This window comes from Salmo trutta, chromosome 2 (genome assembly GCF_901001165.1).
Source record: "Salmo trutta chromosome 2, fSalTru1.1, whole genome shotgun sequence".
NCBI lineage: Eukaryota > Metazoa > Chordata > Actinopteri > Salmoniformes > Salmonidae > Salmo > Salmo trutta.
In genome coordinates, this window is record NC_042958.1 from 55333586 (window position 1) to 55345894 (window position 12309).

General features: G+C 43.0%; 1 protein-coding gene across 2 annotated transcripts in view; it reads right to left on the reverse strand.

The window, feature by feature from the left end:
* Nucleotides 1–791: 791 nt before the first annotated feature.
* The window catches only part of LOC115157793 (V-set and transmembrane domain-containing protein 4), a 13260-nt gene continuing 1742 nt past the window's right edge, over nt 792–12309 (reverse strand). The window contains exons 2-9 of one of the 2 annotated variants that reach the window (XM_029706221.1): nt 12241–12309; nt 3948–4001; nt 3663–3770; nt 3448–3481; nt 3174–3295; nt 2377–2441; nt 1996–2111; nt 792–1649 (exon numbers count right to left, since the gene is read on the reverse strand). The exon at nt 12241–12309 is cut by the window's right edge and continues 336 nt beyond it. In XM_029706221.1, the coding sequence (XP_029562081.1) occupies nt 1565–1649; nt 1996–2111; nt 2377–2441; nt 3174–3295; nt 3448–3481; nt 3663–3770; nt 3948–4001; nt 12241–12309 (653 nt within the window). In that variant the 3' untranslated portion in view covers nt 792–1564. The remainder of the gene's footprint in view (nt 1650–1995; nt 2112–2376; nt 2442–3173; nt 3296–3447; nt 3482–3662; nt 3771–3947; nt 4002–12240) is intronic. The other variant, XM_029706224.1, reaches the window with a different exon arrangement.

Genomic DNA, 12309 nt, shown 5'->3' on the forward strand with positions numbered 1-12309 from the left:
TGTCTGTTTAAAGTCACTCTGTTTGCTCCCTCTGTCAACCTGTCTGGGCCTGTCACACTTCTCTCTCTGTCTCTCTCTGTCTCTCTCTGTCTCTCTCTGTCTCTCTCTGTCTCTCTCTGTCTGTCTCTCTCTGTCTGTCTCTCTCTGTCTGTCTGTCTGTCTGTCTGTCTGTCTGTCTGTCTGTCTGTCTGTCTGTCTGTCGCTCTCTCTCTCTTTTCTCTCTCTCTCTCTCTCTCTGTCATTACAGTTCCTCCTCCACAAGAGGAGGCACTCCTTACCCCACCCTCCATTTCCCTCAATTAAGCACACATGGAGGTATGATCAAACCACAACATCTCTTTTACCTGCTACTTGTTCAATTTTCCTTTTCCTTATAACATGTCATGAATAATCATTGACTTTTCACTGAAGTGATATCCTGTTGAGGTTTGAAAGAAAGCACAAGGAAACACGCCATTAACCACTGACCATATACATCCGCTTTATGTTTATACAGCACAAATGATACATTATACACACACACATATATCGTCGCTGTCTGATGAAAACCTCATCTCCAAAACAGAAACTTTTCAGTAAATGAAAAAAATGACCATATTTTCCCATTAACGAATATACAATTATGAAACTTCAGAAGATATTTTGAATACATTTTCTTGGTCCTAGAGTCATGAAATGTTGAGAGTACATTGAGGGGAGTTATTGCTTTCAATAAATGAAAAAACATTTAAATTGGCAAAAATATTGTTACGAGGTTTTCATCAGACAGCGACGACGTCATTTTCAAATGACAAAAACAAATAACAGAGGCGCTCCAAATGGAATGGAGAGTAATGTTGATGAGTGCGGGCGACGGCACTCTCCGGGTAAAACGAATGGCAAAGGAAAAGTGCAGAGGAAAGTGCAGAGTTCAGCGTTCACACATGGTTCTAGTTAGAGGTCCACGCAGTGGCCTCCCATTAAGTCAAATGTGGTTTGGAGGAGACTTCAATTTTCACAGTTTAAAAAGGTTTTAAGACGTTTTTCTCACCCCCGGAAGTTTACTTTGAGCCATTGTGTAGATGTGTGTAGATAGATATAGATAGATTTCGTTGTTGTCAATGTATGTGGGAAGGATTTGTTTTTCCTACATGGAATCGTCTCAATGCACTCTGGTGATTATTAGTCAATGTATAGATCTTCATATATGAGAGAACTGGTGGATGGGGAATGGTTATGGTGCCTGAATGTCTGGCATTTCAAGTTCACTGGGGGAGAAAAAAAATCCTGTTGTTTTGCTCGCTTTTCCATGGTTAAATCCAAGGGGTCATTAAACATACTCAGCATTTTTACACACACTTAAATTCACGGAAAAGTAAAAACCAGAAGACAAAATCTCCGCTGTTGTGCAGATCTTGAGAGATAAAGAAACGGCATTTGGTCATTGGTGTAGTTCTTATCAGGAGTAAAAAAAGAAAAAAGAAAGAAAACCTTAAGTAATCATGTGCTATGTAATCATAAGGCGAGAGGAAAACACTGGCGCTGCAAGTCAAACCGAACAAGGCCTTTCGTTTGCAACCAGTTGTTAAACTGCTCTGTCACAGCTGATCACAGCTCTGGGTACAAGTGTGTCGCCAAGAGCCCGTTGACTTTGGCACCAGTTGAAAGAGCTGCGTGATAACACAAATAACACAAATGGGTGGGCGTCTAATTGTTGCCTTAATGTCAACCTTTGCAGCTGCAGTACTGCTGTAATAACATAGCAGAAGATGACAGACATCATGCAGATGTTTTGGGAGGTAAAAAAAATAAAGAATGTAAAAAGTAAATTGTAAAATAAAAATTCAACACAGTATAGAAAACATGTTTGTATCTCATCTCATTTTGGCTTTGTAAAAAAAAAAAAAAATCGCCAATAATTTATTGAAATACACAATATAAAACAATAATGCTGATCATAAATATAACATTTTGTACATGAGCTTCAGCTAAAAGTGGTGTGTTTCTCATACTTGCCTCTCCTCAAAGAGGATCTGGGCGTACACAGTGCTTGTGCACGAGGCTTTGTTGTCCGGCAGAGGCTTGACCAGCTCCAACTCTGCATATGTCAGGCTCTCCTCTGCAATCTTCGGCTGTAGGGGACAAGGAGAAAGATTCAACGTGTGAAGAAGCATACTCGTCAATTGAGTTATTCATGTCGTGTCTTTTATAATATGATAATGGACAAAATTACCTCAGGATAACAATCACATATACACAAAAATCGAATGAAGTAAAACTTAAAGTAAAACAACTTAAAGGAAAATGTTAGATTTCTGGACAGCCCTCTACTGAAATACTGTAGGTGTTGCCTTTTAAATTGTATGTATGAACCAGGAGTTACACCAGAGCACTTACCAAGACCACTTTCATCGGCTGTACCTTTAAAAGTTTGGGTTTTGGGATTTTGTTTGCTATGGGTGCTGTGGAAGAATACAATGATTACATATATTTTATGCAGATAGGGAACACATTGTCTGTGTCACAAGAAACATTTCCCCCCTAAAACCCAAACCCAGAACCAAAATGTTCTCCGTCTGCAATGTTTACGTGCCCGTCCTGTCATTTATTAGTGATGATTTGTACGCAGACGTCAAAGCAGAGTTAAACAGACATACAACGTTTGACATGTAGGCATTCAGACTACTACGACATGACATGAACTCCTTGTGAGACAGATGCAACACTTTAAAACGGTCAAACATCAGCCTATTCATCTCAAGGGTAAACAAAAATATCACCATCAAGAACAAACGTTACTTTTTTTAAATCCACTGTCTTACTTGATTAGTTGACCATAAACTTTGCACTATTTCTGGTAACACACTGATATCACAAAGACTGATATAGAAGTTGTTTGGCTCTTTTTCCAGTGTATCTATGCCAGCACGTACGGTATAGTAGATCCATATATGGGCTCAAAATGTAGTAGCAAGTAAAGCAATCTTCCTCAGATAATTCACAACATCTCTAGCATCAGGAAACAGAGTGTTCAGTACTCCTTTATGCTCTGATGATCACTTTAACCACATTCTCTCCCCCAGACCACATACTCAACTGTGGGTAAGAAGATAGGCTTCTAAGAAAACATACATGCTTGGGTAAGGGAAAATGTGATACAGATGTATAATGTTGTTGAGAGACTGTCTGTTTACCTTTAACTGGTATCTCTGGTGGTATCTCTGACTGGGCTTTGCTTCGTTTCTTCCTGTACCTTCTCTGCTTTTTGGGCAGAGCAGGAGACACACTGACTAGACTGGTCACCGTCTCCCCTGAACTGCAGACAGCAGACAGGCATGTTTACAGCAGAATTAGAGCAGGGAAATGCAAGTAGCCATCACGGTCATGGAAGAAAAGAGTCTGTGTGTACCATAGTGGCTAAAGTACAGTATAAGTCACAGTTACTTTAGTTTGGATGATGAAGCTTACCTGTTCTGTAGGCTCTTGACCAAATGGTAGTTGTCTGTGAGGCAATGAGAAAAAACATAAGCGCATGACGGGCAAAAAACATTCTGCCATTTCATCAAAAAGCATGCCTTGGCTTTACATATCAGAGTCCATTATCTTTAAATGATCTGGTAATATGGTCCAGATGAGGGCTTTCAGTGTTGGATGGAAGGAGCAGGGATAGAGTGTTTACTCGCCTTTTAACTTCTTCTTCCTCTGAACATATTGGCAGGTCACCGCCACAGTGAACATGCACATGCACACCAGTCCCACAGAGCAGATCAGCACAGCGCACAGGTACACATCTGAAACACACAAAACCGACCAGATTAGTCACAGTCATAATATCGTACAACCCTGAAGACTCATGTATCAGTTCTTAGTCACTTATGCAGAAATATCTTTGCCATCTATGACCTATTTATTGGTGTTGCGCTATTTTAGTCAAGTACAATGCAGAGAACCAGGAGTCGCGTTCTTACCTTCAAACAGTCTCCACAGACTCTCCTTGGCCGTGGTCGCTGGTAGGACATGCACTGAAAGGAAACCAGGGAAAGTCCATGGTCATCAGTGTGTCAACCGTCCTGCCTGATTATACATTTGCAATACATCTAATTGTACGTGGCTCGGCGTAGGATGACAGCATCGAGGTTATCCTCTCCTCTGGATCCTCTTCCTGAATCACTGGCTAGTGGTAGCTAACACCCACCGAACCGTCCTGAAATACCCCAAACCGCCAGCAGCTGACAACAGCCTCTCTCACACATAGCAGCCATCCTTAGCTTAGCTAGCCACCAGAGCTCCAGGGTTACTGGGCTGAAGCCTGGCTGGGTGTCTGCCTGTCTGGGTGTGCTGCACGTTAGCCTGTCCACAGGGTTTAAACTGGGTCTGTGCCATCCAAGATTATTGGGACTACCACGTTGAAGTTGGAATGTAAAATGGTCAAGGTAAGAGTTAAGGTTAGGATTAGGTAAGGGTTATGGTTAAGGTTAGGTTTAAGGTTAAGGTTAGGGTCAGGTTTGGAGTAGGGATGTTCCAAGGAACCCGGATAGCACTGACCCTTACGCTGGGGTTACCTCTAGAGTATTTCCCTTGATGCTAAACCAGCAGCACTTGCTTTGTCTGTGCCGACCATAATTATGGCCTACATTCAACTATTTTGAAACATTAGTCTGAGGTAGATGACAGCGAGCTATGAGTCTTGGCTCAGTATTTGCTGTAGTTGTGTTTGCCAAGTATATACTTTTTTTGCCACACATTTATTGTACTGTAAATTCTTGTTCCTATCTAGGTGAAGCTACACTCGATCATGTATTTTTGGTTCCTAAGTCTGATTGAGGAGTCCCGAATATACTTCAAAGCAGTTTTTGTTTCTAGATAGTGGTCATCAGAAATCAAGCGTACAGTATCGTGGTGCAGAAGAGTCTTCTTTGCCATGAATCATATAGTATGACTTCAATAGGGCATTATGAATATGCACTGAGCCAAAAGGCCAGCTGCACATTCTGGAATACTATGAATCATCTGAATCTGCAGCACTGCATGGAGCCAAAGAAGTGTCTCTCACTGTTCAATTGATTCCATTCATATGTGCTCCCCCTTTCTTTTTGATAGGAAGTCTCTCATTATATCCTCACACAGTGACGGTACACAGATCCAATGAATAGCGTCCCTAACACAGATCTGCATTCTGGGATAAATACTGTCTTCAGCAATCAATAGACCAATTCAATGGGTCATTTTGGGCTACGTCAGAGTATTCATCAAACGTAAAGAAATAAAATAAGAAATGAATACCAGTATGCAGTGATGATCCATACAAAAGTCCTCATCACAAAAACCTTCAAAACATCCTTCCCTTTAACGTCCTCTTTCTTCACTTTTCTCCATCTTCTTTGTATCACCCTCTTTCTCCATGTGAGGCCCCGAGCATGCACTGACCAACTGGTAAGTGTCGTCACTGACATTTTCAACCTCTCCCTGTCTGAGTCTGTATTACCAACATGTTTCAAGCAGATCACCATAGTCCCTGTGCCCAAGAACACTAAGGTAACCTGCCAAAATGACTATCAACCCGTAGCACTCAAGTCTGTTGCCATGAAATGCTTTGAAAGGCTGGTCATGGCTCACATCAACACCATTATCCCAGAAACCCTAGACCCACTCCAATTTGCATACCGCACCAACAGATCCACAGATGATGCAATTTCTATTGCACTCCACACTGCCCTTTCACACCTGGACAAAAGGAACACCTATGTGAGAATGCGATTCATTGACTACAGCTCAGCGTTCAACATAATAGTGTCCTCAAAGCTCATCAGCAAGCTAAGTACCCTGGGGCTAAACACCTCCCTCTGCAACTGGATCCTGGACTTCCTGACGGGCCGCCCCCAGGTTGTAAGGGTAGGTAACAACACATCCACCACGCTGATCCTCAACACGGGGGCCCCTCAGGGGTGCGTGCTTAGTCCCCTCCTGTCCTCCCTGTTCACTCATGACTGCATGGCCAGGCACGACTCCAACACCATCATTACGTTAGCTGATGACCCAACAGTGGTAGGCCTGATCAACAACAAGACAGCCTATAGGGAGGAGGTCAGAGACCTGACCGTGTGGTGCGAGGACAACAACCTCTCCCTCAAAGTGATCAAGACAAAGGAGATGATCATGGACTATAGGAAAAGGAGGACCGAGCACACCCCCATTCTCATCAACGGGGCTGTATTGGAGCAGGTTGAGAGCTTCAAGTTCCTTGGCGTCCACATCACCAACAAACTATCATGGTCCAAGATAATCGTGAAGAGGGAACGACAAAAGCTATTCCCCCTCTGGAGACTGAAAATATTTGGCATGGGTTCTCAGATCCTCAAAAGGTTTTACAGCTGCACCATCAAGAGCATCCTGACGGGTTGCATCACTGCCTGGTATGGTAACTGCTCGGCCTCCGACCGCAAGGCACTACAGAGGGTAGTGCGTCCGGCCCAGTACATCACTGGGGCCAAGCTTCCTGCCATCCAGGACCTCTATACCAGGCGGTGTCAGAGGTGGGCCCTAAAAATGGTCAAAGACTCCAGCTACCCTAGTCATTTACTGTTCTCTCTGTTACCGCACGGCAAGCAGTACTGGAGTGCCAATTCTAGGTCCAAGAGGCTTCTAAACAGCTTCTACCCCCAAGCCATAAGACTCTTGAACAGCTAATCAAATGGCTACCCAGACTATTTGGACCCCCCTCCCCCCCAATAGTAAGCAATACGTTTGGAACATGAAATCGCAATAAAATCACAGTATCAAATCGCAACACATGTAGAATAGGGAGAATCGGGAGAATCACAATATATATTGTATCGGCACCTACGCATCTGCTTTGCTACATCTGCTTTGCTACATCTGCTTTGCTACATCTGCTTTGATGCATCTGCTTTGCTACATCTGCTTTTCTACATCTGCTTTGCTACATCTGCTTTGCTACATCTGCTTTGATGCATCTGCTTTGCTACATCTGCTTTGCTACATCGGCTTTTCTACATCTGCTTTGCTACATCTGCTTTGATGCATCTGCTTTGCTACATATGCTTAGCTGCGTCTGTTGTGCTACATCTACTTTGCTACATCTGCTTTGCTATATCTGCTTTGCTATATCTGCTTAGCTGCAGCTGCTGTGCTACATCTGCTTTTCTGCATCTGCTTTGCTACATCGGCTTTTCTACATCTGCTTTGCTACATCTGCTTTGCTACATCTGCTTTGATGCATCTGCTTTGCTACATCTGCTTTGCTACATCGGCTTTTCTACATCTGCTTTGCTACATCTGCTTTGATGCATCTGCTTTGCTACATATGCTTAGCTGCGTCTGCTGCGCTACATCTACTTTGCTACATCTGCTTTGCTATATCTGCTTTGCTATATCTGCTTAGCTGCATCTGCTGTGCTACATCTGCTTTTCTGCATCTGCTGTAATACATCTGCTTTCCAATATCTGCTGTGCTACATCTACTTTGCTATATCTGCTTTGCTACAGTGTATGTTGCTTAGATTCTTTCACTGAATGTTCAGCATCGAACTGGCAGATCAGAAGGGCTGACATTAGCTTAAGAGAAGGCAAGATACTCTATCTTGTCACGCGAGCATAAGAAAGCCCTCTAACCACTAGCTGCCATGAAACATATCGCTATGAAGTCTCACTTCTTTTCAAGCTTGTTGAAAACCATGGAATTCACTACCACAATGAAAACATGACCTTTACACATGACACAATCTCTTCCTTCTCATGATCGATGAAACACGAAACTAGGTCAGCCAGTTCTGGTTCCAGCTATCATTAGCATGTTACTCCTGCTTCTACAACTACTACTTCTAATGTTTCCACTGTACTACACTACTACTGCTACTGCTACTACTAATACTAATAATTTTCCTACTACAACTACTACTATTACTACACTACTACTGCTCCTACTACCAATACTACTACTCCTGTTACTATTACTACTACTACTACCCTACTGCTGCTGTTACAACCAATACTACTACTACTGCTACTATTACTACCTATACTACTACTACTACACTACTACTGCTACTGCTACTACTACTACTACTACTACTACACTACTAATGCTACTACTACTACTACTACTACACTACTACTGCTGCTACAACTAATACTACTACTCCTGCTACTGCTACTACTACTGCTACACTACTACTGATACTGCTACTACTACTACTACACTACTACTAACACTGATCCTAACACTACTGCTGCTGCTACTGCTACTGCTACTACTACTTTTACTACTACTACTGATACTACTGATACTACTAATACTGCTACTACTACTACTGCTACTACTACTTCTACTACTACTGCTACTGCTACTACTACTACTACTTCTGCTACTGATACTACTACTACATTACTACTGCTGCTACTGATATTACTACTGCTACTACACTACTACTGCTACTGATACTGATACTACTACTACACTTCTACTACTGCTGCTATTACTACTACACTACTACTGCTACTACTACTACAGCACTATTGCTATTGCTACTACTACTACTGCTACTGCTACTACTCATGCTACTGCTACTACTACTGCTGCTACTACTTCTGCTACTGCTACTACTACTCTGTTACTGATACTGCTACTGCTACTACTGATTCTACTGCTACTTCTTCTACTACTACTACTACTGCTGCTACTACTACTACTGCTGCTGCTACTGCTACTACTACTACTGATGCTACTACTACTACTTCTAATAACAACACTGTACTACTACAACTACTACTACTACTTCTAATAATAACGCTGTACTACTACAACTACTACTACTCCTTCTAATAATAACGCTGTACTACTACTACTACTACTACTACTAGTACTGTTGATACTACTACTAATAATAATACCACTGTACTACTACTATTACTATTAATCAAATCAAAACAAATCGTATTATTCACATGCGCCGAATACAACAGGTGTAGACCTTACAGTGAAATTCTTACTTACAAGCCCTAACCAACAATGCCGTTAAAAAAATACAAAAATCAATACGAATAAGAATAAGAAATAAAGGTAACAAGTAATTAAAGAGCAGCAGTAAAATAACAATAGCAAGACTATATACAGGGGGGTAACGGTACAGAGTCAATGTGCGGGGGTACCGGTTAGTTGAGGTAATATGTACATGTAGGAAGAGTTATTAAAGTGACTATGCATAGATAATAACAACAGAGAGTAGCGGCGGTGTAAAATATGGGGGGGGGCAATGCAAATAGTCTGGGTAGCCATTTGATTAATTGTTCAGGAGTCTTATGGCTTGGGGTAGAAGCTTTTAGAAGCCTCTTGGACCTAGACTTGGCACGCCGGTACCACTTGCCGTGTGGTAGCAGAGAGAGCAGTCTATGACTAGGGTGGCTGGAGTCTTTGGCAATTCTTAGGGCCTTCCTCTGACACCCCCTAGTATAGAGGTCCTGGATGGCAGGAAGCTTGGCCCCAGTGATGTACTGGGCTGTACGCACTACCCTCTGTAGTGCTTTGCTGTCAAACTGCTCTCAACCTGCTCCACTACAGCCCCATCGATGAGAATGGGGCGTGCTCGGTCCTCTTTTTCCTGTAGTCCACAATCATGTCCTTTGTCTTGATCACGTTGAGGGAGAGGTTGTTGTCCTGGCACCACACGGCCAGGTCTCTGACTTCCTCCCTATAGGCTGTCTCGTTGTTGTCGGTGATCAGGCCTACCACTGTTGTGTCATCAGCAAACTAATGATGGTGTTGGAGTCGTGCCTGGCCATGCAGTCATGAGTTAACAGGGATTACAGGAGGGGACTGAGCACGCACCCCTGAGGGGCCCCTGTGTTGAGGATCAGTGTGGCGGATGTGTTGTTACCTACCCTTACTACCTGGGGCTGGCCCGTCAGGAAGTCCAGGATCCAGCTGCAGAGGGAGGTGTTTAGTCCCAGGGTCCTTAGCTTAGTGATGAGCTTTGAGGGCACTATGGTGTTGAACGCTGAGCTGTAGTCAATGAATAGCATTCTCACATTGGTGTTCCTTTTGTCCAGGTGTGAAAGGGCAGTGTGGAGTGCAATAGAGATTCCATCAGATGTGGATCTGTTAGGGTGGTATGCAAATTGGAGTGGGTCTAGGGTTTCTGGGATAATGATGTTGATGTGAGCCATGACCAGCCTTTCAAAGCATTTCATGGCAACAGATGTGAGAGCTACGGGTCGGTAGTCATTTAGGCAGGTCACCTTAGTGTTCTTGGGCACATGGACTATGGTGGTCTGCTTGAAACATGTTGGTATTACAGACTCGGACAAGGAGAGGTTGAAAATGTCAGTGAAACGCTCCTTGAAAGCAGCAGCTCTAGTTTTTAGCTCAGTGCGGATGTTGCCTGTAATCCATGTCTTCTGGTTGGGGTATGTACGTACAGTCACTGTGGGGGTGACGTCATCGATGCACTCTGATGAAGCCAATGACTGATGTGGTGTACCCCTGTGCTACCAAAACAGTCCTGTAGCTTAGCATCTGCTTCATCTGACCACTTTTTTATTGATCGAGTCACTGGTGCTTCCTGCTTTAATTTTTGCTTGTAAGCAGGAATCAGGAGGATAGAATTATGGTCAGATTTGCCAAATGTAGGGTGAGGGAGAGCTTTGTATGCGTCTCTGTGTGTGGAGTAAAGGTGGTCCAGAGTGGTTTTCCCTCTGGTTGCACATTTAACATGCTGATAGAAATTTGGTAAGACGGATTTAAGTTTCCCTGCATTAAAGTCCCCGGCTACTAGGAGCGTCGCCTCTGGGTGAGCGTTTTCCTGTTCCCTTATGGCAGAATACAGCTCATTGAGTGCAGTCTTAGTGCCAGCATCAGTCTGTGCTGGTATGTAGACAGCTACGAAAAATACAGATGAAAATTCTCTAGGTAGATATTGTGGTCTACAGCTTATCATGAGATACTCTACCGCAGTCGAGCAAAACCTTGAGACTTCCTTAGATATCGTGCACCAGCTGTTATTTACAAAAATACATAGTCCGTCGCCCCTTGCTTTACCAGGCACGGCTGTTCTATCCTGCCGATACAGCGTATAACCAGCCAGCTGTATGTTGATAATATCGTCATTCAGCCATAACTCCGTGAAGCATTAGATATTGCAGTTTTGAATGTCCTTTTGGTTGTTTAATCTTCCTCGTAGGTCATCGATTTTATTTTCCAAAGATTGCACATTTGTTAGCAGAATGGAAGGAAGTGGGGGTTTATTCGATCACCTACAAATTCTCAGAAGGCAGCCCACCCTCTGGCCCCTTTTTCTCCAACCTTCTCTTCACGCAAATGACGGGGATCTAGGCCTGTTCCCGGGAAAGCAGTATATCATTCACATCGGGCCCGTCGGACTCGTTAAAGGAAAAAAAAGGATTCTGCCAGTCCGTGGTGAGTAATCGCAGTTCTGATGTGCAGAAGTTATTTTCGGGCATAAGAGTCGATAGCAGCAACATTATGTACAAAATAAGTTAAAAACTAAGTTACAAACAACGCAAAGAAACAAACATTTAGGAATACGTAAAATGTCAGCCTTGTTCTCCGGCGCCATCTTAATACTGCTACTACTGCTGCTACTACTACTACTGCTGATACTACTACTGCTACTGCTACTGCTATTGCTATTACTCCTGCTGCTGCTACTACTAATATTACCACTGTACTACTGCTACTACTACTACTACTGCTGCTTCTGCTACTACTACTGCTACTACTACTACTAGTACTGCTACTGCTACTACTACTGCTACTGCTACTGCTACTACTACTGCTACTGCTACTACTAATATTTCCACTGTACTCCACTACTACTACTACTACTACTACTACTACTGCTACTACTTGCACTGACTTTGCTGATAGCTACTTTATTGAGGAAAAATGTACTTACTATGCCTGAGATATGTGGTTGTCCCAGCTAGCTATCTTAAGATGAATGCACTGTGACTGTAAGTCGCTCTGAATAAGAGCATCTGCTAAATGACTAAAATATCAATGTAAGTGTACTTCTACTACTGCTACTACTACTACTGCTACTACTGCTACTACTAATACCACTGTACTACTACTACTACTACTACTACTACTTATACCACTGTACTACTACTACTACTACTACTACTACTGCTACTGCTGCTGCTGCTACTACTACCACCACCAACAACTGCATCATTTGTATTCTACTGCACCACAGACAGTGCTACACCTAAAGCCATAGTTACCTCTAAGCTCGGTGGCGGCCGTACAGTTTGTTGATGCCTTCCATCGGTTCTGGTGCTTCTTGAACTCCT